This window comes from Salvelinus namaycush, chromosome 6 (assembly GCF_016432855.1).
Source record: "Salvelinus namaycush isolate Seneca chromosome 6, SaNama_1.0, whole genome shotgun sequence".
NCBI classification, from domain to species: Eukaryota; Metazoa; Chordata; class Actinopteri; order Salmoniformes; family Salmonidae; genus Salvelinus; species Salvelinus namaycush.
Window position 1 is genome coordinate 19,542,950 of NC_052312.1, and position 27,942 is coordinate 19,570,891.

At 43.7% G+C, this 27,942-nt stretch overlaps 3 protein-coding genes across 7 annotated transcripts; 1 reads left to right on the forward strand and 2 right to left on the reverse strand.

Annotated features, from left to right (window-relative positions):
• On the reverse strand, nucleotides 1-5,363 carry LOC120049734 (neuropeptide-like protein C4orf48 homolog). 3 transcript variants are annotated; one of them, XM_038996103.1, is made up of 4 exons: nucleotides 5,278-5,363; nucleotides 3,633-3,778; nucleotides 3,223-3,311; nucleotides 1-1,187 (listed from the first exon to the last, which is right to left on the reverse strand). In XM_038996103.1, the coding sequence occupies exons 2-4, from the start codon at nucleotides 3,742-3,744 to the stop codon at nucleotides 1,116-1,118; spliced, it is 273 nt and encodes a 90-aa protein (XP_038852031.1). In that variant the 5' UTR covers nucleotides 3,745-3,778; nucleotides 5,278-5,363; the 3' UTR covers nucleotides 1-1,115. The 3 variants fall into 3 exon arrangements, with proteins under 3 accessions (XP_038852031.1, XP_038852028.1, XP_038852032.1); XM_038996100.1 differs by lacking the exon at nucleotides 5,278-5,363 and adding an exon at nucleotides 5,018-5,258; XM_038996104.1 differs by lacking the exon at nucleotides 5,278-5,363 and adding an exon at nucleotides 4,033-4,109.
• On the forward strand, nucleotides 4,917-17,275 carry LOC120049731 (negative elongation factor A-like). Of its 3 annotated transcripts, none has more exons than XM_038996096.1 (11): nucleotides 4,917-5,126; nucleotides 6,548-6,719; nucleotides 7,092-7,253; nucleotides 10,191-10,280; nucleotides 10,413-10,540; nucleotides 12,896-12,965; nucleotides 14,633-14,721; nucleotides 14,796-14,907; nucleotides 15,306-15,601; nucleotides 15,941-16,040; nucleotides 16,539-17,275. In XM_038996096.1, the coding sequence occupies exons 1-11, from the start codon at nucleotides 4,917-4,919 to the stop codon at nucleotides 16,721-16,723; spliced, it is 1,614 nt and encodes a 537-aa protein (XP_038852024.1). In that variant the 3' UTR covers nucleotides 16,724-17,275. The 3 variants fall into 3 exon arrangements, with proteins under 3 accessions (XP_038852024.1, XP_038852025.1, XP_038852026.1); XM_038996097.1 differs by lacking the exon at nucleotides 4,917-5,126 and adding an exon at nucleotides 5,651-6,175 and having other exon boundaries at nucleotides 16,539-16,723; XM_038996098.1 differs by lacking the exon at nucleotides 4,917-5,126 and adding an exon at nucleotides 6,269-6,287 and having other exon boundaries at nucleotides 16,539-16,723.
• On the reverse strand, nucleotides 17,088-26,281 carry LOC120049733 (fatty-acid amide hydrolase 2-A-like). Its single transcript, XM_038996099.1, has 11 exons — nucleotides 25,944-26,281; nucleotides 24,954-25,036; nucleotides 24,579-24,715; nucleotides 23,522-23,731; nucleotides 23,133-23,252; nucleotides 22,903-23,038; nucleotides 21,243-21,360; nucleotides 21,043-21,162; nucleotides 19,750-19,861; nucleotides 18,684-18,872; nucleotides 17,088-18,438 (listed from the first exon to the last, which is right to left on the reverse strand). Exons 1-11 carry the CDS (start codon nucleotides 26,127-26,129, stop codon nucleotides 18,263-18,265), a joined length of 1,587 nt encoding a protein of 528 aa, XP_038852027.1. The 5' UTR covers nucleotides 26,130-26,281; the 3' UTR covers nucleotides 17,088-18,262.
• Nucleotides 26,282-27,942: the final 1,661 nt, after the last annotated feature.

A 27,942-nucleotide genomic window follows, 5' to 3' on the forward strand; every position in this document is an offset into this window, starting at 1 on the left:
GACAGTGACGAAAGTTATGACTTTAATACCAAATAAAACATACAAGACATTACTAAAAGCAGCTTATTGACATATTGAAACAAAGAAAGCAACAACACAAACACAAAGCATTATTATCATTAATAATTCTCCTCTGTAGTTACCATTTTAGCAATACATTGTCAATATTCTACAGTCCCTATGTCTTAGTGGTAAATATGCATTTGTTTGTCTATATTCTCCTGACCGCTACATCATTCAACTCTCTTATCTTCATACAGTTCAGATAGACAGAATAAAGACAAAAGATATGATGAATATAACAAAGGATGAAGTGCCTCAGACAACTGATTGCCATAAACAACTGGTTGAGATGAGTGTAGGCCTACACCCTATAAACATGCATGGTACCACATACACCTAAAAAGTACACTTATTCTAAAGGCCTGGTGTTGCCATGCCAATAAAAGATAACTTTCCAAGACACTTGTTATGTTATTATGAATTAACAACTATTTTGAATGTAATGCTGCTGCTTTGCGTGTATCTATGTATATGTGAATTATCCTGATCATATTGGCACACATTTAATAAAAGGTGTCTGTCCATTGAACCTATATACAGATCTACTATGCTATAGCACAAATTATAGGTTTTGTGATAGGTTACATCCAAATTGAAAGTGTTTTTTCTTTAACTTAAATGTGTAAAGTGTAAATCGTATTTTATTTCACAAAATCCCTCAGATAAGACAATCCCTCAGATAAGACAATCCCTCAGATAAGACAATCCCTCAGATAAGACATGGACATGAGTTCTGGGACAATAGGCTAGCTGTTGTTGGCTTTGCCCTACATGCCATAGTAACGCATGACTGGCTTATCTAAACTCATAAAATGAAATCTTATCTTTAAATAATTAAACCACTGCAATATCAATAGTGATATGTTAGCAAAGAAAATAAAGTGTCTGTTGTACAAATTAGCAAACTAAATGGTACAATATTCCATATGAAGGAAGCTCAGAGAGACAACTGTCTAGTCCAGGCGTTGTTTGTAGTGGGTAAAAGTAAGTGTCCGGCCATTGGGGGTGTGGGGTTGGTTGGTTGCCATGGGGGGGGCACATCACTACTCCACTCAGCGCAGGGTATTAGTGGGCATGCAGTCACACAGGGCTCGCCTCTCTGCCCTCAACACCAGGGTCTCAGTCTAGGAGGAAACAAAAGCAACGCCATGTTAGGGAGTACTAAGCGGAGTAAACTTTTTAAACTAGGCTAAGACTTATAGAGGAACTTTACAGGTAGGTATACAGCAGGCCAGGGTATAGATGTGGTAAAAAGGTCAATCGAACTCGACCAAAACAATGTAATTGCCATGGCAACATGTGGGGGAAAGGGCCGTGGGGGAAAGATCCCAAATCTCCTTATTTCAACGCAGAAAAATTTGCTTACATTTAAGCTATTGTTTATGTGTGTATTTCACCAGAGGCGCAACTTTCACTGGGGACGAAGGGGAGATGTCCCCCCCAACATTCTGAAATGGCATTTTTGTACTGGTTTTATCATTGGAATGTGATACAAAACGAGGTAACGGTGTGCTTTAGGACCATGCGGACGTCTCCGAGCAGTCAGGTAGGCCGTTTGGAGTGTTTAGTTGACTGGATAAAAAAAATTATATGTCCCCCCCACTTCTAAAACCTAAGTTGCGCCCCCTGTATTTCACACTATGTTGAGGTAGAAACCGGAGTATAATGCTTGTATGGATGTCAACCCCAACACATGTTCATGTCATCTTAACCAATCAACTGCATTACAATTAAAAATGACTGACTACCACCACGGATTTCTGTACGCTAGCTATGCTAACCAGTTTATACGAACAGGAGTTAGCATTTAGCAGTCACTTCTTCTAAACCCGAAAAGGGACAACTTCTAAATGTTATGCAGCGAAAACTTCCAAATATAACAAAATCGGACTTAAGTTACCACATTGTGGGTCTGTTACAATACATAAATCATGACGGATTTGACAAATATCCACTTAGTTAGATCAAATTTGTCAAATGTGTGCTAATCTGGTCATTGGAACGGTCTGCGTTCCATTGACCCCTTTACTGCATCTATAGGGAGCAACTCAGTACTATCCCAGCCATAACCAGTGCTTGAAGTGGAATGAAATAGATGCTGGTACTCATTTTAGGTGCTGGTACACAGTGGGGTAGTGGGGGCATTGCGTATACTCACATCTTAATAATATTAATATGAATCTGTCAGCAAGAGCACACAACTCTCAACCAGGAGCATCTGACAGAAGAACGACATCGGTATCCCGTAGCTGGTAGGAAAGGCATTTCAACTTATACCAGTAAATGGTAATTAACCACATAAGGAGACCATTTTGAGGTCTGGGAAAAATAAAATGTAAATATTCTGGGAGGGTTTAGATGCCCATTAATTAAATTGTGCACCTAGCATGAGACCTTTTGGCTAACAGTGTTGCTGTACTGTACAATGTAGGCCTACAGTGTGTGGTGGCAGAGTTTGCAAAACAAATGCACTCCCGATTCATCATCATATCATTCTACCAGGTAGACCTACTTTGCAGTCAACATTTAATTGGGAAGGTTTTTTGTGAAAGCCTTTAGAAATGTTCAAACACCACATGATGACTGAATTGAGCATCGCAAAGATTCAAATAAGACTTCGGACCAAACTTTTTCAATACCTGCTTTGCTTACCCATTGTTGCCTTAAAGCATTGTTGTTTTTCTATTTTAAAAAAAAGTGTGATTGAGAGAGTGAAAACCTGAAAAAAACTATAGGAAAACATATACTTTTTCACTTCTTTCCTTCGCCAGGCGGGCTATTTTTTGGGGTCAAATTAGAGTATACCCACTTCTCCAGGCACCACTACACCACTGCTGGTACTCATCATATATTAAAGGCAATACTATATTCTGTAACAGGTGCCAGTTCTCAATCAATAGAAACTCAAAAGGTGGACAACTACGACCCACGTCAAGCATTAAGTGTAACAATGTGTAAATACAATAGTTATTAAATTGATGTAGTTCTGTCCTTGAGCTGTTCTTCTCTAGTAATGTTCTGTATTGTGTCATATTTCATGTTTTGTGTGGACCCCCAGGAAGAGTAACTGCTGCTTACGCAACAGCTAATGGGGATCCTAATAAAATGACACGCTGTAACATAAAGTGTAACTGAAAAGAAAGGGATAGCAACTGTTACCCGGGCATCAAGGTTAAAAGCAGTCTTCTTAAGGTCTTGTAGTGCCCTCTGCATGAATTCAAATGCATGACAGTCCACACAGGGCCGACCTGCAAGACAATGTGACAAAATATAAAAACTGTGTTCATTATGATTCATTATAGCCTACTGCATTTGTGAAAACAAAAACAATATTTTAAGACGTTTTGTATTTACAATCAATACCTATCTGCTGATACACTTCCTCAATTGCTGTTGTCAATTGGTATAACCTATCGATTAGGCAATCAATCATAATTGATTGTGTTTGGGCCTAGAATTTTTTAAATCTTTATACACCTAGACAATAGTCATCCGCACTACAGTAACAGCCGCTCATTGTGTATAATCGCAAATGCAACAAAGACAATATATTAAATTAAACCACTTACTTTCAGCAGGGATTACTGTCCCTGCCTCCTGCTCCGCATCACTTGGCCTAAAACACAGGAGCTGCACGGCTAATAGCAGCATCACCGCTTGCAAATAGCCGCTCGATACCATACTGATGCTCGATGCAGGATGTCAAGAGAAAGACCTGGAAAATGGAGATAGCGAATTTTAGCATATGATTCCTTATGATATATAATTAAGTTAATAAACGAAGCATTGATAGGATATATGAAAACGATTGTAGGCTACGTTTCCACGACTAAAGAAAGCAACACCAGCATCCATAATAACATCACAGATGCGGAGGTCTCATTTTAAATGGGCCAAGCTTTTTTTCATAAAGAAAAAGATCGGAAATATAACTAAGAACAGTATAACATTTAATGTAGGCCTACTCACTGTGGGTGATATTTTAAAGAAAATAAAAACAATGTAGCCTGCCGAAAGACGCCCACCTCAAGACGATTCTGTTGAATATTAATTCAAAGTGCAGAAGGCGCATGCGTATAAAACCCTTTGAGGGTCGTCACTAGTTACCACAGCCACAAAACCAAAATTGGCTCATAAAAATAAAATTAATTTAAGGTTAAACATACATTTAGCAGTGTGGTTAAGGTTAGGTTTTGTGACTGTGGCAACTGTAAATTAGGCAAACGAATTATCCCTCCACAAATCCCGTAAAATTAGGCCTATGCTAAATTATTTTCTTGATTTAATTTAATCATCCCAAATTGAATGTTGGCCTCCCTGGTTCGCTAATATTGTTCACATTTCTTCGCAGTCGCTTATTTGCATAACCTTATACAGAAATGGTTGTACAATAAATATTATCCGCATGTAGACGGACCATTAATTCCTACACATTAGTGCACTCTCCAAGTCAATTTTAGGAAAAGGGTTTGTATTATTAGACTTATTTGCAAAAGGGAAGTCAGCATTCCCTTAGAGTCAAACAGCAATGCTGTTAAAGACATACATCTCAAGTGTTCTGTAAACTCAATATTTTCAAAAGGCCATGTAAAATGACATTTGTTTTTTGGATAGGTAAAAGAGATGTGTGTTCCTTTGATCTCCCTCGACATGAACATGGGGTCCATGATATGTAGAATCCTTGAGACGACATTTAAAATTATTTAAGGTTAGGGTTTAGTGTAAGGACGTCCCAAGGATCCATGTTAGCACTAAGCATGAACATGGTGGGTGTGTCCTAACCAACCGTTCTAAGTTTTCTTAGCTAGGTAGCCTTTTAAAATGCCCGAACTCAAAACGCTTCTTTTTCCAAGATGGCGTCGATGAAGGATAGCGACACCGGCCTGTGGCTCCATAATAAACTAGGATCAACAGACGAACTTTGGGCGCCTTCTAGTATTGCTTCACTCCTCACCGTTTCAGTTATCGACAATATACGGTTGTGTTTTTCGAGTTTGTCGCCTCCAGTAAAGCTAAAAATCTTGCTTGGGATGCTGCATCTTCCGAGGCGGACTGTTGATGAGGTGGGTACGCGAGTTGCTATATGACTGACTGAACACTAGTTAGCCACTGCTACTAGTTAGTTTAAATGGGGTTCTGCAGCAAGCAGCCTTGGTCGAGTTGCTAACTAACGTTAATATTTCCTGAGTGGGAAGTATAGTACACCATGCTTACAAGCTAACCGTTTCCAGGGTAGACTTATCTAGGTGCATATGGCGTAGACTCTTCGCTTAGGGAGACCTGTAACGAAGAGCCAAGTGTCTACAGCCAGGAGGTAGTTAGCTAGCTAACTGTCGTTTGTTTAGGCTCATTCTGTCCAGTCTCATAATTTGTTTACCTAACGCACGTGCATTGCTTTCACAAACACCAAGTTAACTTAGTTAGCGATCTAGCCTGACGTGTAACATTGAACCTGTTTGTAGTGTAGTCGCGATTTTTTTTTTGTCTGAGAAGCGTTCAAATGCTCAAAACTTCTCGGCGCTTTGTCAGTCCAGGTGGATTCGCATGTCTGCCAGGCTGCTTGTGCCATTTTGGAGGGCGTAACCAGCGAGCTAAGTTACAAGTCAAAATTGGGAAACGGCCTTTAAAATATATTTTTTAAATCGTCTAGTAACTAAACGTTCTATTAACTTTGATACAGTCTAGCTTCTTAGCTACAACTTGTTGTAAACCAGGTGCACTACAATTTCTCGACATTTCTTTGTTTACCAATTACATTTCTGTGATGATTAATTGATTGAATTAGCTACCTGTATACGTGTCATTTCAATTTCATGACCATCACAAAATCTACATATCCTGTAATGCATTATCTCCGTCATTAGTCCACAGCGCTTTATTCTCCTAAATTACACAATTCACAGTCCATGCGGCCTACTGTTCCACCATGTATTGGGCATACATCTTTCCCATGTCCTACTGTTCAGAAGCCTGATAGCTGCCAGAATTAAACTTGCCCAGCTCCTATTATTGCTGAACTGTGGGACCTTATCTCCTTCTGGAGGACAGAAGCTCAAAACATTGGGCAAGACTGTGTGGGGTCCTCTGATGTGCTTGGCCTTGTTCCTTGCCCGTAAGTCTCCTGAACTGGACCCCGGGTTTACGGTCCTCCTGAGGATGCCCATGTTAGCTACTGACAGCCCACCAGGCCAGGAAACAAAGTCAGCATACACTCTATATGGAAGGTGTAGTAGTTGGATGTATTCCATTTCTGTGCCCTGCCCTAACCTCCACATCCACCTCCCTCTTATGCCCATATACACCCTGCCCCATAGAGATTCTATAATCAATTTATTTCTATCAACAGACAGCAATGCATACTGTGAGCCATGTATACATGTAAAGCCTAAAGACACATGACCATTCCACAAGATTGAATGATAAGTTTATTTTTTAATTAATCTTGCTCTACTAACCTCCACAATCACCTCCTTTGACATGCCAGATGAAAGAGGCCCTATCAGAGATCATCCAGCTGGCCACGGTGGACTCTGAGCCCTGGGTACTGATGGTGGCAGATATCCTTAAGTCCTTCCCAGAGACGGGCTCTCTCAACCTGGACCTGGAGGAGCAGAACCCTAACGTACAGGACATCTTGGGCGAGCTCCGGGAGAAAGGTTGGTACACTACCATATTCTAGGGGTCAAGAGTAAAATGAGAGCAGAAGGGGATGTTGAGGATCATGGTTCTAGCTTTACAACTGGAATGACTATGATTATGTAAACTGTGCTTGGGTAATTTGTAGTACAGAATAGGATGCATGTTCCAGCATGTTGGTGCTGTTCTGACATCACCTGTTGGTTGGCCATCTATCAGAGTCCTACTTTTTCTTTATCACCTGTGAACATGTTAGTGCTTGTGCAGGTACTTGTTGGTTGCACCTGCCTGTTTCCATCACACTTCTGCTTTTGCTTCCTCTTTGGGGTCTAGGCTTGAGATGCTGTAAAAACAGGGCTTTATAAATACATTTGATTGATCTCCCCCTGCAGTGAGTGAGTGTGAGGCGTCGGCCATGCTCCCTCTGGAGTGCCAGTACCTGAACAAAAGCGCCCTGACCACCCTGGTGGGCCCACTCACGCCCCCCGTCAAACACTTCCAGCTCAAGAGGAAGCCCAAGAGCGCCACCCTCAGGGCAGAACTGCTGCAGAAATGTAAGAGAAGACACTTCACTCGATCCACCCACCCTGGGTGCATGTCAATAGTCTAGTGGCATCCTCGTCATCTTCTTCATCTGGGGCCTAGGAATACTGATCAAGGATCATGTTCCCCCTGTCCATGTAATGTTACTCATTATGATCTAAAAGGCAGAACTGATCCTAGATCACAACTCTTACTCTGAGACGCTTAATGAATGTGGCCCCTGATGTGAAAAGCAAAAGTTAAAGCGCTATGGTGGATGCTTACTTGGGATTTGCTTTCACTTGGCCAGTTGTTTCACACATCAGTGCAGGTGAAGGAAAGTAGATGAGAAAGTGAAGCCACTTTACTCTTCAGATGGTCCCAGTGCTTTTTCTGTATCAAAAAGGGGCTAAGGTGGTGGACGTGGCACGGTCAGCCCATCAGTGCGGCTGAATTCAGTCAAGGCCCTGGGAAATAATGTTTTTGAGGCCCCCATCTTGGCGGTTGAGAGAATTTCAGTGTTTTAAAGCCAATTTCTTGCAGAAAATGATATGCACATTTTTTTTCACACATTTTGCTATGGGGTGGGGAGAATTTGATCAGTTTAGCAAATTTCCTGCAAATCAAAATTACATAAAAGTTTATTGGTCACGTACACAGATTTGTAGACATTATCGCAGGTGCAGTGAAATGCTTGTGTTTCTAGCTCAGTGCAGAATACCTAACAATACACGCAATCTAAAAAGTCTGGACGAAACATTAGGAACACTTGCTCTGTCCATGACGTAGACTGACCAGGTGAAAGCTATGATCCCTTATTGATGTCACTTGGTAAATCCACTTCAATAAGTGTAGATGTAGGGGAGAAGACAGGTTAAAAAAAGGATTTGAGACATGGATTGTCTGTGTGCCATTCAGAGGGTTAATGGGCAAGACCAAAGATTTAAGTGCCTTTGAATGAGGTATGGTAGTAGGTGCCAGGCGCACTGGTTTGTGTCAATTACTGCAGCGCTGCTGCGTTTTTCACGCTCAAGTTTCCCATGTGTATTAAAAGTGGTCGACTACCCAAAGAACATCCAGCCAACTTAACACAACTGTGGGATGCATTGGAGTCAACATGGGCCAGCAAGCAACCCTGTGGAATGCTTTCGACACCTTGTAGAGTCCATGCCCTGACGGCTTGAGGCTGTTCTGAGGGCAGAAGGGGGTGCAACTCAATATCAGGAAGGCGTTCCTACGGTTTTGTACACTCATTTGTACACTGGTGTATATGGATAGACAAGTCCTTTCCAAAGACTGCTCCCTCAAACTGCAATATTTTCTCTCAGCTCCAGCTTAAGTAAATTTCCTGCAATTCTATGCATTTTGCCATGGCTAATGCTGTGTCCTTATGCTCAAATATTTTAACAAGTCAATACTTCTGAAATCATCGTTTTAGTCTGGCTTTTATTTTAGTGATTGTTGGTTCTCATATGTATTTAAAGATGCATAGGTCTATCTTTTCTACATACTAGTTTGTCATTTAAGTTTACGCTGACAGTGTTTTTCCATCTTGAAAATAAATAATTTGGACTTAGGCGGCCCGTCAGACTTTTCTATGCAGAAAAGACCCCGACTCGCCATGTTTCGGGTCTCCTGTCCTTTGTAGGGTCCATATAAAATCTCCGTTGCGGAGAACGCAGACGGAATTTAGACCTTAAAATGGAATTCAACAACATAAAAAAAAATCAATTGAGCTTACTAGGAAATTAACTAAATGTATTGAGCATCATAAGACCTGAAGAAAATACATCAGTGATTCATATTTTCCTTCAACTTTCTGAAGAGGCAAAGGCACAGGAATTCACCTGGGTGTGTGTGCACGCGTTTGTCGAACACTTTGCGTAGCCGTTAGCGATGATGCTAATGTAATGACAGCCGTCTTCTGGTAGATGGAAAGGCTTTCTCAAAAGACCACAATTAAATGTTAGTGGCAATATGTAACTTTTTGGGGCGACCCAACTAAATTCACAAAGAAATGTGAGTTATAGATCTATAATTCGACTTGAAAGCAAGTCTAAGAAGCAGTAGATCTGTTCTTTATGTGATATTCCTATGCTTCCTATTCTGTTTTGGTTTTGTACAATAGCTTCAAACAGCTGAAACAACAATATTTTTAATTATGGAAAATATATTTCACAGTGGTGTAGATGGTAAAATGATTCTCTTCACTATACTAGTTTATTTTGTCACAAACTGAAATTAGGATAACTATTAGTTCTAGCAACAAGGAAATGGAGGAGCGATTTTTGAATAGATCAACTTTAATTTCAAAGTAGCCAATGTCTACCTGGCAGAATGATATCATGATTAGTGGCCTTTTGTTTTGAAAACTCTGCAATCACATGAGCGCTACAGAAACATCGCTAACCAAACAATTGTCTCATGTTGCACTTATATTAAAGGGTAACTACACCCAAAAATCAAGATTTCTTAGATTTTTCACAGACCTCAAAAGTGGTCTCTTGATGTGGTTTAAGCATTGTTGTGGACTTAGAACATCAAATGTTTGTTTTTCTATATAAAAGTGTGATTTAGAGAACCTGAAACTGGGGAAAAACAGAAACCTGGAAAAACAAAACAGAAACTGGAATTTGGGGGGGAAAACAAAATCAGGCAAATACAATATTTTATAGGGCCCTACCTTTGTGCTAGTTTAGTGAATGGTCTTTTTCACATTAGTGAATGGACTCATGTTCATTACAGCATGCACTGGAAAATGAATATGAACGTTTATTGGACAAGTTCATGTAGTCCCTCCCTATTTGTTTTCTTCTGTTTGGTGCCAAATGAACAGCACCCTCTGGTGTATTCACTAGGAACCTAACGGAAGCAAACGGGACAAAACTGGGAGGAACTTTACCTAAATTAGTAGTTTTAAACATTTTCCATTGCAAAATATTTGACTCATCGTTCTGTTGTGGTTTCAGCCACAGAGACGGCTCAACAGCTGAAGAAGACCGCAGGAGTGCCTTTCCATGCAAAAGGAAGAGGCCTGGTCAAGAAGATTGACACCACCAGTGAGTTTGACATACACACAGCAATTACAATACTCGTTTTTGCTAAGACTAGGCATATGAACACTTACACATTCATACCCACGGGTGTCTAATTGGTTGCTGAGATATCATGTTTTATACTCTCCCTTCCAGCACCTCTCAAGGGGATCCCCAAAGCCCCGTTCCGCAGCCCCACCACCCCCAGTATGTTCAGCCCGCCGAGCAACCGCACACCCATTGCCCCAGCACGGACGCCCCTGCGCAAGGAGAGGGGAGTCAAGGTAACGAAGGGGCCTTAACAAGTGACCTTGTTTTCTTTTGAGGGATAGTTCACCCAAAGTACAAAATTACATTGGTTTCCTCATCCTGCAAGCAGTCTATGGACAAGGTAAGATCGCAATCCATGCTTTGGTTTTGTTTTCGGACAGTGGGTTCACAAGCAAAACCAAAGCATGGATTGCTGTCTTAACCTCGTTCATAGACTGCTTATACAGTAAGGAAACCAATATGTCATTTTGTAATAAATAAATAAAGTTTCTCACAATAGACAGGAAGCAGGGTTTCCGTTATGAAAATGTGCTGGACATTTGACCAGTAGCATTTTAATTTACCAGACATTTGAGAAATGTACTGGACCCAAATGTATTGGGTGCGTAAACTGATTAGGGCGTCCACCCACGGTGCTCAGAATAACAAATCACATTTAGATTATGGTCATTCATCTTAACAGAACATGCAACTCCAGGATGCAACGGCGTGCATCCCTGTTCCTGAATTCCGATGCACACTTGGAAGATTTTAAAATAACTGTCCACATTTACTTTTCCTCAGCCAACAAGACGAGTAACGAACAGCAAAATCACGGCTGTGTGATCACTCTCTCCGCAGCCGACGTGAGTAAGACCTTTAAAACAGGTCAATATTCACAAGGCCGCAGGGCCAGGCGAATTACCAGGACGTGTACTCCGAGCATGCGCTGACCAACTGGCAAGTGTCTTCACTGACATTTTCAACCTGTCTGAGTCTGTAAGACCAACATGTTTCAAGCAGACCACCGTAGTCCCTATGCCCAAGAACACTAAGGTAACCTGCCTAAATGACTACCGACCCTTAGCACTCACGTCTGTATCCATGATGTGCTTTGAAAGGCTGGTCATGGCTCACAACACAGATCCACTCCAATTTGCATACCACCCCAACAGATCCACAGATGCTGCAATCTTTATTGCACTCCACACTGCCCTTTCACACCTGGACAAATGGAACACCTATGTGAGAATGCTATTCATTGACTACAGCTCAACGTTCAACACCATTGTGCCCTCAAAGCTCATCAAGAAAGCTAAGGATCCTGGGACTAAACACCTCCCTCTGCAACTGGATCCTGGACTTCCTGACAGGCCGCCCCCAGGTGGTAAGGGTAGGTAACAACACATCCTCCACGCTGATCCTCAACACGGGGGACCCCTCTGGGGTGTGTGCTCAGTCCCCTCCTGTACTCCCTGTTCACTCACGACTGCACGGCCAGCCACGACTCCAACACCAAGTTAGCCGATGACACAGTGGTAGGCCTGATCCCCGACATCAACGAGACATCCTATAAGGAGGAGGTCAGAGACCTGGCCGTGTAGTACCAGGACAACAACCTCTCCCTCAATGTGATCAAGACAAAGGAAATTATTGTGGACTACAGGAAAAGGAGGACCGAGTACGCCCCCATTCTCATCGACAGGGCTGCAGTGGAGCAGGTTGAGAGCTTCAAGTTCCTTGGTGTCCACATCACCAACACACTATCATGGTCCAAACACACCAAGCCAGTCGTGAAGAAAGCACGACAAAGCCTATTCCCCCTCAGGGGACTGAAAAGATTTGGCATGGGTCCTCAGATCCTCAAAAGGTTTTACAGCTGTACCATCTGAGAGCATCCTGACTAGTTGCATCACTGCCTGTGAGAGGAAGTGATGTAGTGTCAGAGGAAGGCCCTAAAAATAGTCAGACTCCAGCCACCCTAGTCATAGACTTCTCTATGCTACCGCACGGGAAGCGGTACCGGAGTGCCAAGTCTAGGTCCAAAAGGCTTTTAAACAGCTTCTACCCCCAAGCCATAAGACTCCTGAACATCTAATCAAATGGCTACCCAGACTATTTGCATGGCCCTCTTTTACGCTGCTGCTACTCTCATATCTATGCATAGTCACTTTAATAACTCTACCTACATGTACATATTACCTCGACTAACCGGTGCCCCCGCACATTGACTCTGTACCGGTACCCCCTGTATATAGCCTTTGTTTTTTATTTTTCTTAGGTATTTTTCTAAAAAACTGCATTGTTGGTTAAGGGCTTGTAAGTAAGCATTTCACTCGAAGTTTTACGCTGTATTCAGTGCATGTGACAAATAAAAATTGATTATGTATTTATCAATGAATAGGCAAAGCATTATTTAGCAATGGGATTATACATTTTTTTTGCAGAATTTAATTTAGTCTTAAAAAAAGAAAATGCCTAAAGCTGGCTATTACCGGCTAACGGAAACCCTGATGGGAAGCTGTATTGAAAGGATTGTCATTTTAAATTGGTGGTTCAATGTGTTAAGCGATGCACATTATTGATGCACATTATTGTCTGTTCTTTAGCTGTTAGACATCTCAGAGCTCGATATGGTGGGAGCTGGTAGAGAGGCAAAGAGGAGAAGAAAGACTTTGGGTAAATGCATTTTCATATTTTTTATCAACAGTGCATTTGGAAAGTATTCAGACCCCTTGACTTTTTCCACATTTTGTTACCTTAGACTTATTCTAAAATTGCTACTTTTTTTTTTTTTTTCACCCATCAATCTTCCCACTACCCCATAATGACAAAGTAAAAACTGTTTATACATTTTAGCAAATTTATAAAAAGTTCTCTTTTCAGTACTTTGTTGAAGCATCTTTGACAGCAATTACAGCCTCGTCTTCTTGGGTATGACGCTAAAAGCTTGGCACACCTGTATTTGGGGAGTTTCTCCCGTTCTTCTCTACAGATCCTCTCAAGCTCTGTCAGGTTGGATGGGGAGTGTCGCTGCACAGCTATTTTCACATCTCTCCAGAGATGTTCGATTGGGTTCAAGTCCGGGCTCTGGCTGGGCCACTAAAGGACATTCAGAGACTTGTCCCGAAGCCACTCCTGCGTTGTCTTGGCTGTGTGCTTAGGGTCGTTGTCCTGTTGGAAGGTGAACCTTCACCCCAGTCTGAGGTCCTGAGCAGGTTTTCATCAAGGATCTCTGTACTTTGCTCCGTTCATCTTTGCCTCAATCCTGACTAGTCTCACAGTCCATCCCGCTGAAAAACATCCCCACAGCGTGATGCAGCCTCCACCATGCTTCCCCGTAGGGATGGGGCCAGGTTTCCTCCAGACGTGACGCTTGGCATTCAGGCAAAAGAGTTCAATCTTGGTTTCATCAGACCAGAGAATCTTGGTTCTCATGGTCTGAGTCCTTTAGGTGTCTTTTGGCAAACTCCAAACGGGCTGTCATGTGCCTTTTACTGAGTAGTGGCTTCCGTCTGGCCACTCTACCATAAAGGCCTGATTGGTGAAGTGCTGCAGAGATGGTTGTCCTTCTGGAAGGTTCTCGCATCTCCACAGAGGAACTCTAGAGCTCTGTCAGAGTAACCATCAGATTCTTGGTCACCTCCCTGACAAAGGCCCTTCTCGTCCGATTGCTCAGTTTGGTCGGGGCGGCCAGCTCTAGGAAAAGTCTTATTGGTTCCAAACTTCTTCTATTTAAGAATGGAGGCCATTGTGTTCTTGGGGATCTTCAATGTTGCAGAATTGTTTTTGTACCCTTCACCAGATCTGTGCCTCGACACAATCCTGTCTCGGGGCTCTACGGACAATTCCTTCAACCTCATGGTTTGGTTTTTGCTCTGACATGCACTGTCAACTGTGGGACCTTTTTTATATAGACAGGTGTGTGCCTTTCCAAATCCTGTCCAATCAATTGAATTTACTGAAGGTGGACTCCAAGTTGTAGAAACATCTCGCAGATGATCAATAGAAACAGGATGCACTTGAGCTCAACTTCGAGTCTCATTGCAAAGGGTCTGAATACTTATGTAAATAAGGTATGTTTTTTTTAAATATTTGATAAATGTACAAACATTTCTAAAAACCTGTTTTCGCTTTTTCATTATGGGGTATTGTGTATAGATTGCTAAGGATTTTTATTTGTTTAATCCATTTTAGAATAAGGCTGTAACGTAACAAAATGTGGAAAAAGTCAAGGCGTCAGAAATAGTGCCTTCGGAAAGTATTCAATCTAGCTAGCAGTCTTCACTATTATTCACCGTCTTTGACTCACTCATTCTTATTGATCTCTTTCTCTCATGGTACAGAAACAGAGGCTGGGGAGAAAGCTGCCAAAGAGGAGGCTGTGGTGGAGAATGCTACACCAGACTATGCTGCTGGACTGGTGTCCACACAGGTAGGAAGAGAGACACTGTCACGCAATTAACAAAGTGATTATTGAATTGTAACCTATTCAACGGGTGTTTTCAGAAACTGGGTGCGTTGAACAACGAGAGCGCCCTGCCGTCTACGAGTTACATGCCTGCTACTCCCAGTATGGTCCCCTCCTCCTCCTACATTCCCAGTTCAGAGACACAGCCAGGTGAGAGAGACATCTTCACACACCTAGATACCTGTTACTCAAATCTGTTACCCTCCATTTGGTCCTATACGAAGTTGGTTTTTGCAATATGGCACGGTTGTAGCACATTGAGTAAATAAGCCTTGGACAATTAAAGCCTTGTCTGAGCCAGAACGGTCTATAGGGCAGTCTCCTGTTTCTGTAGCGAGGCAGCTTGATTTACAATACTCGTAGCAGCTTGCCTTTTGATACACCACATGGAATTTGATGTATTGGTTTGACAAACTACCTGGATTGACAAAGTTCTGACAAGATTTCCATCCGTACTTACTCCTATCCAATCTTCTGCACAACCAATTAGCGATTGATAGAGCGATTGTCGAAAAACTGAGTCTTTATTCATCCTCTTCTTTCTCTAGCGAATGCGGGCGGTTCAGGGCGTGACGTCCTGCAGTCGAGTCGACAGCCTGAGGAGTCGGCCACGCCCAGCGCTGCCGCCACCACCCTCCCCGGCCAGTTCAAACAAAGGACGCCCATGTACAACGCCGGCAACACGGCCGCCAGCCCCACCGCCCCCGCCTCCCCCAGCACCCCCGCCAGCAGCAACGGCCCCCAGGCTGCCGCCATTGCCACGCAGCCCGAGACCCCAGCCACACAGCCCCCCGCTACCCCCCAGACCAGCACGCCCCAGCCCAAAAAGAACCTCTCGCTCACTGTGAGTTGGATAAAGGCATCATTGGGACTCTGTTCCAACATTTGCACCACTATACTACTTAGAATGAAGCGATATTGGGCATGCATTCTAAGATGAACTTGTGTTACTATGCGAGAATGTCACGCTTACATACAAACATTGACTGTAGAGATTGTAGTTTAGTATTTGTAATGGTGGTTTGGCATGCGATGGTGGTTTTTACTTACGAGTTATGTAGTTTTGTCTTCGTTGAATGCACTGACTAAGTGACTGTATAAGAGCATCTGCTAAATGTCTAAAATGTAAATGCGTGTGGTGTGGCGTAATCTCTGTGCCATGTGTTGTGGTCCCCCCCCTCAGAGAGAACAGATGTATGCTGCTCAGGAAATGTTCAAGACCGCTAACAAGGTCACCAGACCAGAGAAAGCTCTCATCCTGGGCTTCATGGCCGGATCCAGAGGTACTGTACTGCTTTGTGCAAATACTCCCATTTCCCTAGATGAAGTCCACCTAGCGTATGAGTTTTGTACTGTTGGAATTGCAATGTTTTAGTAATAAGTAACAGCTTTTTCTAACAGTGAATAAATATTCCCTCAAGTACAGGGGAGGCTGCTGAGAGTAGGACGGCTCATAATAAGGGCTGGAACGGAGCAAATGGAATGGCAAATGCCGACGTATTTGATACCATTCCACTGATTACGCTCCAGCTTTTACCACGAGCCTGTCCTCCTCAATTAAGGTGCAACAGACCTGTGCTGGAGTATGTCCACTTAGTGGCATACTGTATGAGTTTAACGTAATAATGTTTTTAGTAATGTGTGGGTATGTTCAAGTGCTCTGGAGGCGGAGCTGGCTACACACACACACACCTTTTAAAACACTCTTGCCCCACTGCGAGTTCTCCTGCTACGACACACACAAACTACACCTCTACCTGTTGGTGTATCCCCTCCTCCAGAGAACCCGTGTCCGGAGCAGGGGGACATCATCCAGATCAAGCTAAGCGAGCACACCGAGATCCTGCCCAAGGCGGACGGCACGGGCAGCACCACCATGCTGGTGGACACGGTGTTTGAGATGAACTACTCCACAGGACAGTGGACCCGCCTCAAGAAGTACAAACCAATCACCAACACCTCCTGAGGTGGCTGCTGGCCTGCCGGGACGAAACACACACGTATACACATTTACATACACACGCCAAATCCTACTCGGGTGGCCAGGGACTTGTCATACTCACACACATGGGCCAAATCCAGCCCGTGAGAGGGGCTGGGGAGTGGGGGAACAGATCCCTCTCTCAACGTTTCTTCATTGCCAAAAGGCAAGGACCCTCAAGACTCGTTTCCGTTGGTTCGTTTTTCTTTTCAGTTATGTCCCCTCAGATTCCTTATACCTTATTTTCATAAGATACCTGTCAAGACCTGCTTTACTATGAAAAGGTGCAAGCATGCCACAAAATATTACAACTGTCCGTGTTTTTCACTGTGAGAATGACGTTTACTGTATTCTTCCTACTTCGTCTGAGAACATGTAAGAAACTAAAGAGCCCAAACCATCGGTGAACATATGACAGAGAGGGATGATGGGTTTCCTTTTTGCTGTGAAATTCTGTTTTGAAAAGTTCCGGAGAATGTTTCGTTTTTTTCCATCCTTACCAAGGGAAGAAAAATAAAGCGAAAAATGTTCAGATTCCAGAGTGTTAAAGAGTCCTTCAGAACCTATCGCTCTCCTCCCTATCATTCTATTTTGGCGCTCATGATGACTAGGGTAAAGACTTGTTTCAGAACGTTTTGCTACGGTGTGCACTAAGGAATACACCCCGGGGTTGGGGTATACTCCATTTGTCAATTCGGGATATGAATTCCAATTCAAGCAAATGATTAAATCAGATAATTTCTTTTTAAAAAGGTCTTTACTAATCAAACCACAGAAATGCAAAGATTGGAATCGAGTAATACAGTATTCTTGTTCAAAAGTACTGGCTTTTAGGATCTGCATTCCTGTCAATTTGCAAAAGATAAAGGTTGACAGTAAGATCGATCGGAGTGAGTGGGACTTTGATAGTACAAAAGTCAATCATGGCTGACTAGACATTCTTTGTGCCAATAACATTCGCTTTCAGTGCAGAAAAACAGACATTCTTTCTTCAGTGAGAGGTCATTGAACCAGACAGTTCCATTGGGGTAAGTGCTGAATAGTGTGTACTGTGTGTGTAATAGAGCTATTCTGAGCACAAGGCTAAGGCTAGTAAACACACCCCTTTATCAGCGGTTAGGGACATACTTACTTCCCTTAACCAGAGATCTAGGATCAGATTATTCTACCATTCCCCATTAAAAATGGGTAAGGACAACCTCTACCTCCATCAGCCAGTGTGGGGCACGTTCAGCGGGGCAAAACATTTAGATACAAACATGCCTGTGACTTGTAGAATAAGGAATCATGTCGGTTCTATTCGTGACATTTCTATCTGCAACGTTTGACCACCTTTCATACTGAACATTGCCCAGTGATCCTCAGGTCAGGGCCACTATCCATAAAGCGTCTTAGAGTAGGAGTGCTGATCCAGGATCAGGTCCTCCCTGTTCATGTAACTCGTTTATTTTGATTTAAAAAGGCCAAACTGATTGTAGTAGATCAGCACTCCTACCCTGCAATGCTTTATAGATACAGGACAGGTCAGGCGGCTCCAGGGTCTATCCAGCCTCCGTAGGTCTTCTCCAGGTAGAGGGCCATGGCTAGGGACAGGCGGTCCTGGAGCTTCCCAGTCACCACCTGCACCCCCAGGGGAAGACCCTCTACACTCAACCCCAGAGGGCACTGGGTCACAGGCAGCCCCAGGATGTTGATGACCCCTGAGGATGGAGGGGGGAAGGATAGAGGGATGCAAATGAGAGAAATCTTTGGATTATGTTGTATTCATTCATTCAGTTGTGGTGTACAGACAATTCATTCTCAGTCACATTTGTGACCGCAGCCCTGAGCTTTGAATCATTGTGTGATTTGCCTGAACGTTTGAATACCTCAAGTTATATTAAGATTTGGTTCATAGATTTATCTCCATTTATATGATTAGATATTGTCTTCCAGACCCTCTCACCTGTGTAGGCGAAGTTGAAGGGTGTGAAGAGGGGGTGGTGGTGTTTGGGGGCGAGGTGAGGGTGGGTGGGGTACAGGAGAACCCCGTCTGTACCCAACAGCTCCTCAATCTCCTTCTGTAGCTTCTCTTTCTGCTTCAGGATGAAGGGAGAGGGCTTGGATGAGCTGGTAATCTCTACCAAGGCCAGGCCTGGAATACACAGAGCAACAGAATGACCATGATTCCAGAGATAACAGATTGATGTACTTAATGTATTGATTAGCCTATACCAGAGATGGGCAACTGACAGGGGTGGGGGCCACAAAAGAGGCTGCGGATGCACGTGGGTCTGCGTACCCACATCCATACCCCTCATGACAGTGAAGAGGAAGAATGTACGTTTTAGAGTTAATTTCCTGCTATACTGTGCATTTTGTCATGGGGCTTAGAGAAAATGTTGCCATTTTTAAAGTAAATTTGCTGCAATTCTACACAATGTGCCATGGGGCAAAAAAAAATGCAATTATAACGAATTTCATGCAATTGTACTCATTTTGCCATAGGGTGGAGGCAAATGTTTGCAGTTTTTAATATGATAACCGATGATCAATGGGCCCCTCCCCGGTCAGGAATTTGACCATGCTTACTACTTGTTTAGATAGCTGGACTACACCAACTTACCAATGTAAAATAAAAATAGCTGACATGGGCTAATTGAGTGACTGCTGATGCACAACCATGTTTTGAAGTGGCACCTTGTGTATTCTAACTCTCAACAATAAGTTGAGACTAAAGTTTTTTGGGGGGGTCAAATTGGTTGTGGGCCTACAAAAGGAGGAGCTGCTAGTTGCCCATCCCTGACCTATATCATCATGACGAGTGGACCTAAAGATACCATGTTTGACAGTTGACTCAGTTGATCAAAGTGCCATTATAGCTCTGGTTACTAGAATACACCCGGGCACAAACAATAGATACTATAGAGGTCTACAAGGTCACTCAGTTGACTGGCAACACTTAAAACAAATCATTAGAACCGAAACTACTATTACTAGACAGGATTGTCAATGTGTGTTTATGTTGTTACCAATAGCAGCCATGGTGTGAGGGGACCTTCCCATCATCCACTTGGCCAGCTCCCACACTGGCCACACCGGCCTCCCTGGTTCCCCCATCAACACTTGGAAGGGTGTGGGGCGCTGCGAGAAACACATACACACGTATCTACACTGAACAAAAATGTAAACGAAACATGTAAAGTGTTGGTCCCATGATTCATGAGCTGAAATAAGATCCCCCAAAATTTTACATATGCACAAAAAGCTTATTTCTTTCAAATGTTGTGCACAAATTTGTTTACATCCCTGTTAGTGAGCATTTCTTCTTTGCCAACATAATCCATCTACCTGACAGGTTTTGTATATCAAAAAGCTGTTTGAACAGCATGATCATTACTCAGGTGCACCTTGTGCTGGGGGCAATAAAAGGGCAGTTGTGTCACACGTCACAGATATCTCAAGTTGAGGGCGTGCATTTGGCATGCTGACTGCAGGAATGTCCACCAGAGCTGTTGGAATGTTCATTTCTCTACCATAAGCCACCTCCAGTGTTTTAGAGAATTTGGCAGTACGTCCAACCAGCCTCTCAACCGCAGACCACGTCTATGGCATCGTGTGGTTTGCTGATGTCAATGTCGTTTAAAGAGTGCCCCATTGTGGCAGTGGGGTTATGGGGGCAGGCATAAACTACGGACAACGAACACAATTGCATTGACGAGTTCCTGAGGCCTATTGTCATGCAGCCATCACCTCATGTTTCAGCATGATAATGCACACCCCATGACGCAAGGATCTGTACACAACAACCGGAAGCTGAAAATGTCCCAGTTCTTCCATGGCCTGCACACTCACCAGACATGTCACCAATTGAGCATGTTTGGGATGCTCTGGATCGACGTGTACAACAGCGTGTTCCAGTTTCCACCAATATCCATCAACTTCGCACAGCCATTGAAGAGTGGGACACTTTACACAGGCCACAACATCCTGATCAACTCTATGCTTAGGAGATGTCACGCTGCATGAGGCAAATGGTGGTAACACCAGATACTGAATGGTTTTCTGATCCACGCCCCTACCTTTTGTTGTTGGTATCTGTGACGAACAGATCCATATCTGTATTCCCAGTCATGTGAAATTCATAGATTAGGGTCTAATGAATTTATCCCAATTGACTGATTGTACCTCAGTAAAATCTTTGAAATTGTTGCATGTTGCGTTTAATATTTTTGTTCAGCATAGTTAGGATGGCAGTACTAGTGAGGCCTCATAATACCCCCATAAACGCTACCTAATGAAGACAGCAGCAGCAGTTGACCCACCTTGCCCTCCTTGTCGGGGAGCCCCATGTACGTATCCCAGATCTGGAAGCCATATTTGAGCCCAGAGAGACGCACCTCCTGAACCTTGACCCCTAGGTCAGACTCGAGCCGCTCCACCACCTGGTAGAAATACAGATGTCTTTGTGAATCTACGTTTGCGCGTGTGTGCGTGTTGCGGGTCTACTAGGCATTCTACTCACCCTCCTCTGGGCTTGAAGGAGCTGTTCATCTACAGCACTCACCAGAGGAGAGCCTCCATCGTGAGGGATAGAGAAGAAACGCAGGTTCCTCAGATCCACCTCAACGGACAAAGACAATCTGTACAGAGACATGGAGAGCTAGGACAGTTAAACAGGTGCTCAAAATGTCATGGTTTTGATATACACTACATGACCAAAAGTATGTGGACACCTGTTCGTCGAACATCCAAAAATCAGAGGCATTAATATTAAGTTGGTCCCCCCCTTTGCTGCTCTAACAGCCTCCACTCCTCTGGGAAGGCTTTCCACTAGATGTTGGAACATTGCTGCTGGGACTTGCTTTAGGGAGGTCGGGTACTGTTGTTGGGCAATTAGGCCTGGCTCGCAGTCGGCTTTCCAATAAATCCCAAAGGTGTTCGATGGAGTTGAGGTCAGGGCTCTGTGCAGGCCAGTCAAGTTCTTCCACACCGATCTCGACAAACCATTTCTGTATGGACCTCGCTTTTTGCACTGCCCCAAACTGTTGCCACAAAGTTGGAAGCACAGAATCGTCTAGAATGTCATTGTATACTGTAGCTTAAAGATTTCCCTTCACTGGAACTAAAGGGCCTAGCCCGAGCCATGAAAAACTGCCCCAGACCATTATTCCTCCACCAAACTTTACAGTTGGCACTATACATTGGGGCAGGTAGCGTTGTCCTGGCATCCACCAAACCCAGATTTGTCCGGCGAACTGCCAGATGGTGAAGTGTGATTCATCACTCCAGAGAATGCTTTTCCACTGCTCCAAAGTCACATGGTGGCAAATTTACACCACTCCAGCTGACACTTGGCATTGCGCATGGTGATCTTTAGGCTTGTGTGTGGCTGCTCGGCCATGGAAACCCATTTCATTTAGCTCCAGACAAACAGTTATTATGCTGATGTTGCTTCCAGAGGCAGTTTGGAACTCGGGTGTGAGTGTTGCAAACGAGGACAGGCGATTTTCATGTGTTACACGCTTCAGCACTCAGCGGTCTCGTTCTGTGAGATTGTGTGGCCTACCACTTTGCGGCTGAGCCATTGTTGCTCCTAGACGTTTCCACTTCCCAATAACAGCACTTACAGTTGACCGGGGAAGCTTTAGCAGAAATTTGACGACCTGACTTGTTGGAAAGGTGGCATCCTATGACGGTTCCATGTTGAAAGTCACTGAGCTCTTCAGTAAGGCCATTCTACTGCCAATGTTTGTCTATGGAGATTGCATGGCGGTGTGCTCGATTTTATACACCTTTCAGCAACGGGTGTGGCTGAAATAGCCGAACCCACTAATTTGAAGGGGTGTCCACATACTTTAGTGTATATATAGTGTAACTTCACAAAACTTAGTTGTGTGGACATTAAACTTATTTGCATTTTTGTATGCCTGTAAAAACTACCCATGCACCATTGGTAGTTAGTTGTTTCTAGTTAGATGTGTTGAAGCCTTTACTGAGAATACAGTGTTGGGTGTTTTAGTCTGTTAAAGGTGTGATGGGTTGTGTACTTGTGGTACCGCGAACACTGTGTTGACTGTTCATGTGTGTTCGGGTGGTAGTTGTTGGTGTGTTACGGATGTAGTTGTGTACTTGTGTTTTGATTGTCTACTTGTCATGTGCTAGGGTTGCGATCGGTTGTGTACTTGTGAGCATTGGGTCCAGCCATGATCCTGAGCATGGGCAGAAGGTCCTCAGCATAACGACACATGGGGCCAGTACTGAGGTAGTCCTCATGACGACCAGAGGCAGGGGGGTACTGACAATCATTAGATATTACACCTACAAATAACACAGGAGAAACATGGCCAATTACACACACGCACTAGCATCTACATATACACCAACACACACACAAGGGGTACTCTATATTTACCTGGTGTGGTTTTATGGCCAAAAACGCCATTGAAGAAGCACGGCATACGGATACTTCCACCGATGTCAGAACCTATCCCGATCACTGATGCTCCACCGCCAAGTATACTACCCTCTCCACCTGCAGTCCACAGGAAAGGAGGAGGGAAAGAGGAAGAGAGATTGAGATAAAGTCAGTAAAGCTTGTCCGAGCCAGAAAGGCCCATAGGGGCAGGAACCTATTGTCTGTTTCTGTAGGTGAGGTAACTTGATATAACAAGTAATTAATGTGCACTATCAGTCCTATTGTTATGGACATCTACCTGTGTTATTACATCAGCACAGCTGTAATACCGTTAACACATACCTTCCCGTGTTATTACCAGTTTATAACACCTCACAATACCACACCTGAGCTGCCGCCTGGTGTCCTCTCCTGGTCATAGGGGTTATTGCAAATGCCGTATAGGTGGTTGTGGGACTCGGACCACATGCAGAGCTCGCTGGAGTTGGTGACCCCCAGGGGGATGGCCCCGGCCCTCTTTAACAGGGCCACGGGAGGGGCGTCCCCCACTGAAAGGACCCCGCGCCGGGAAACCACACCTGCGGTGTTAGGCATGCCTGGCGGACAAAGGGAACGGGTGGGGAGAAGTTGAACATACAGGTGGAACTGTAAACTAGGATATAATCCATGACAATTTCACAAATATTTGGAGAGTGCAATGGCTTGGGTCTGTTACGGTTGTGGACTAAGCTGGCAGATACAGATATTCAAAACCGTTTATTTGAATAGGGACAGATGCACTTTACTGATGCTTATCTAGTGGGAATATCAAAGAATGTAATGTATCAGATGGTGACGAGGCAGAGGGAAAGTTGTTGATGGTCGAGTGCTGTTATGGTGAGACCTTAGGACTGTAGGAGAGGGTCTGTGTGTGTGGGGGGGGGGGGGGGGGGGGGTTTAGGTCTACCTATAGCAGTGTTTCTCAATCCTGGTCCTGGAGACCCAAATGGGTACCCTTTCTAATTTTTGCCCTAGTACTAACAGGCCTAAATCACTAATTAAGGCTTGGTGATGAATTGATAAGTGAAATCATGTGTGTTAATGCTAGGGCTTTGGGTCCCCAGGACCAGGATTGGAAAACACTGACCTATAGGGTAGGCCTACACACTCACCCAGACCCGCTCTCATAGCCTCACTACAGGGTACACAACTACATGAGTAGTACACAGTGTGGGAGAGTACAGGAGAGGATCTAGGTCAGCCATTTTCAAACCTCTGCTTGAGGAACACACCCGGACGTTTCACAATTTTAGTTGTAGTCCTGAGCTAGCTCAAGGGCTGGATGATTAGATAACAAGTTGAATCAGGTGTGCTAGTTCTGGAATAGTTCAAATATGTAAACAGCTGGGCGGTCCCCGAGGAGAGGTTTGAGAAAGGATGGTCTAGGTGAGTGTGTAGACCTACCCCGTAGAGCGAAGGCCTCTTTGACAGTGAGGGGGACCCCCAGCAGGGGAAGTCTATCCTCCAGAACATCCTCTCCCCCGGTCTCCTCCTCGATCAGCTTGTCCACCTGGGCTGCCTCTAGCAACGCTGCTGCAAACCTGGAGAGAGGGAGGAGAGGAAGCGAGAGAGCAGAGAAGGAGGAGAGGAAAATAGGGAGCAGAGAGGGAGAGGAAGAGAGGGAGAGGAATAGAGAGAGGGGAATAGAGAGAAAAGAAAGAAATAGGCATATACAGGTTTAGTTGTGTCAGAACATAGTGGAGGTAAGGTGAAACGGCAACATGAGATTTGTAACCATATGACATTTAACCAGTCTAGTACCGGAGTACTTGTACTTGCCTGTCCTGCACCATAGCATTGAGCAGCGGGTTCACCTCCTGAATCCTGTCAATGTAGGCCTGCACCACCTCCACGCTCGACACCTACACCAACCAACATACAGTACAGACAGTAGTGCGCCTGTGTGTGCATCAATTCCAGTCAATTCAGAGTAAACCAATTTCCAATTCAACATTTTCCTCATTGAAAAGGCCTAAAGATTATTGGAATTGCTGTAGTCATAAACTTCCTGAATTGACAACTGGAATTGACCCCAACCCAGTTTCATAAGGAGATAACAGCACAAGGCTGTTGCCTAAGAGCCTATTTCTGCTTGATCTGAAAATGTGGTCGGAGACGCCATATGGATGGTGTGACGCTATTTGCGGAGCCTCCAGAGGCACGCAGACGCCATTATGAGCTCCGTACCGTATATATGTGCGCATCTCAAATTGTGTAACAGTGTGGAGGGCTGGGTATAGCTCCGCATTGACATGATTGGTTGTCTAAACACAAACTGACTTCCTTGACAAAAGCTCTGCGCTACTCCGCGAAGCAGAAAAAGTATGAATGCCCTGACTTCTGCAGAGGCCATATCACCGTAAATACTGCACGGCCAAATGCAGACGTCGGATTGACCATGTAGCGCCTTTATGTAATGGACATGTGCAGACATGTGCAGAGTGCAGTCACAGCCCAACTGTTCCCAGAGAGCAACGCAGTAGCCTATCATGCAGCAGATAGGCTCTTTATCAAGCCGTTGTAGAACCCTGTCCTAAGCTTTTGGTATTTTATTAGAATCCCCATTATCTGTGGCAAAAACAGCAGCAACTCTTCCTTGGGTCCACACATGGTGGATAAATTAAGATAGTTCACTCAGGCCTTTTACCATTGGCTGCACCATTCAGGCCTACGGCACCGGAACCGTACAAATGGAAGCACTCCGGAAAAGTAGTCTCTCGCGTAAAAATAGATTAGAACATATAACCCGGTACCGGGTAGCCTACGGACCTCTCTCCGACGAATCCTTTGCGCGAGCTGCATCGCAGACATCATCAGCAGAGGGTTGGTGACCGGAAGAAGTTTGGTGAATCCACGGGACCGCCGGGGAGAGAGGAGTCGAAAGAGCGCAAAGAGCACGCCCGTGCACGCACTCAGAATCCATACCTGGGCCCGTTCTAGCCGGGTCAACGCCATGATCACAGCTATGGTCACCACCACCGCACGAACTGTTTTGACAGCAGGACACTGTCGTCGTCTAACATAACAACTCCCGGCATGCAGCGTGTTATTATGGTTCTTATCTATAAATGGGTTGCAGCCGACCTCGCTATCAGGTCAGCTGTTATCTATTGGACAGATTCACGTTTAAACGGAAAGTGACAACTTTCGCGAGAGTTGTACTTCTCGGTAACCGATATTAGGTCAACCGTGGCTAAATTTTAAACCGATATGAAGTGGCCAAGTGTGTGAACAATCAAAAGGTTAATAGTTAACCATTTGGCATCGTGTACTTCGATACGTAGTCTATGAGAATAAAATGCACTGTATTGAATATATTAAATGTAAGGTATCAAGCAAACCAAATAAATAAAATAAGTGTACAACATAGTAGACAACAAATTATTATAGTGACATATTGGTCACAAATCACTATTTGCTTAGCTAAATCCGCTCTTTTAAGCGAGCGCAATGAACTGTCATATCTACATTGCACCACATGGTAGCAGTATTGCTATGAGTAAAAACATGATGCGCACTCAGACAAACTGAGCAGGTAATCATCGGGGTAAATAACTGCGCAATGCATGTCAGTGGATTAGGTAACCAAACCCATGAAGTCTGCATTTTAACCATCAAAAATGCTTTCCACAAATCCACGTTCCAGAATTTCCCTCAATATCTACAGGACTCAAACTGTACTTGCTTTTCTTTTGAATATGTTATGCTTGTATAGGCTAATTTAGCTGAAATGTCTAGATGCAGCCTAATATTCTAATGTAATTTAACATAAAATACAAAAATATGTAAAATTATTTTTTTTCTAATTCCACCTGATATGGCACTGGGTCATTTGTCTCAGTAGCTTATTGCAAAATCAGAACTTTATATGAATGAAACAATGACTGTACATTTTGAATGTCACGGCTGTTGAAAGAGGAGGACCAAGGTGCAGCGTGGTGAGCGTACATTTTCTTTATTGAATAAAAATGACGCCGAACAAAAACAACAAACACTACAAAAACAAACCGTGAAGCTACATGCTATGTGCCCTAAACAAAAGTCAACTTCCCACAAACACAGGTGGAAAAAAGAGCTACCTAAGTATGGTTCCCAATCAAAGACAACGATAGACAGCTGTCCCTGATTGAGAACCATACCCGGCCAAAACATAGAAATAGAAAATCATAGAAACACAAAACATAGAATGCCCACCCCAACTCACACCCTGACCAAACCAAAATAGAGACATAAAAATGATCTCTAAGGTCAGGGCGTGACATTGAAGGATTTTATTGCAATGATTCAGGGAAAACAAAGTGTATACAATACAAACGTAATCTTTAAATGTCTGCTAACAACCAATATAAAGGTGTTTAAACTTAATCTACCTTGTGCCTTAACTGAAAATATTCAACAGTCATATTGATACTTGTTATATCAATTTGTAAGAAATCACACCTTTTTTTATACATAGCAACTTGACAAAAAATCTTTTGGCCACATCTGCTGTCTTCATGATTGATAAAAATCTATCAAAATGTATTTGTCACAACAGGTGTAGGTAGACCTTACCGTGAAATGCTTACTTACTAGTGCTTAACCAACAATGCAGTGTTTTAAAAAAGTAGGCCTAAGTAAGAAAAATGTGCTAAATAAACGAAAGGAAAAATAGTAACAATAAAATAACAACAATGAGGCTATATACAATAATTGGGGTAATATGTAGATGCAGGTAGGGGAAAATTGACTATGCGTAGATCATGAGCAGAGAGTAGCAGCAGTGTAT

What these genes read in the sequence shown, in the direction of transcription:
- LOC120049734 (XM_038996103.1), bottom strand. Translation starts at nt 3,744, where the DNA reads ATGGTATCGAGCGGCTATTTGCAAGCGGTGATGCTGCTATTAGCCGTG. An exon ending in GACAGTAATCCCTGCTGAAA is followed by an intron (nt 3,312 to 3,632) that starts GTAAGTGGTTTA and finishes ATTGTCTTGCAG; the next exon opens with GTCGGCCCTGTGTGGACTGT. An exon ending in CTTTTAACCTTGATGCCCGG is followed by an intron (nt 1,188 to 3,222) that starts GTAACAGTTGCT and finishes GTTTCCTCCTAG; the next exon opens with ACTGAGACCCTGGTGTTGAG.
- LOC120049731 (XM_038996096.1), top strand. Translation starts at nt 4,917, where the DNA reads ATGGCGTCGATGAAGGATAGCGACACCGGCCTGTGGCTCCATAATAAA. An exon ending in GGGCGAGCTCCGGGAGAAAG is followed by an intron (nt 6,720 to 7,091) that starts GTTGGTACACTA and finishes CTCCCCCTGCAG; the next exon opens with TGAGTGAGTGTGAGGCGTCG. An exon ending in CAGTTCAGAGACACAGCCAG is followed by an intron (nt 14,908 to 15,305) that starts GTGAGAGAGACA and finishes TTCTTTCTCTAG; the next exon opens with CGAATGCGGGCGGTTCAGGG.
- LOC120049733 (XM_038996099.1), bottom strand. Translation starts at nt 26,129, where the DNA reads ATGGCGTTGACCCGGCTAGAACGGGCCCAGGTATGGATTCTGAGTGCG. An exon ending in GACACCAGGCGGCAGCTCAG is followed by an intron (nt 23,253 to 23,521) that starts GTGTGGTATTGT and finishes TGTGGACTGCAG; the next exon opens with GTGGAGAGGGTAGTATACTT. An exon ending in GCTGGACCCAATGCTCACAA is followed by an intron (nt 21,361 to 22,902) that starts GTACACAACCGA and finishes GTCTCTGTACAG; the next exon opens with ATTGTCTTTGTCCGTTGAGG.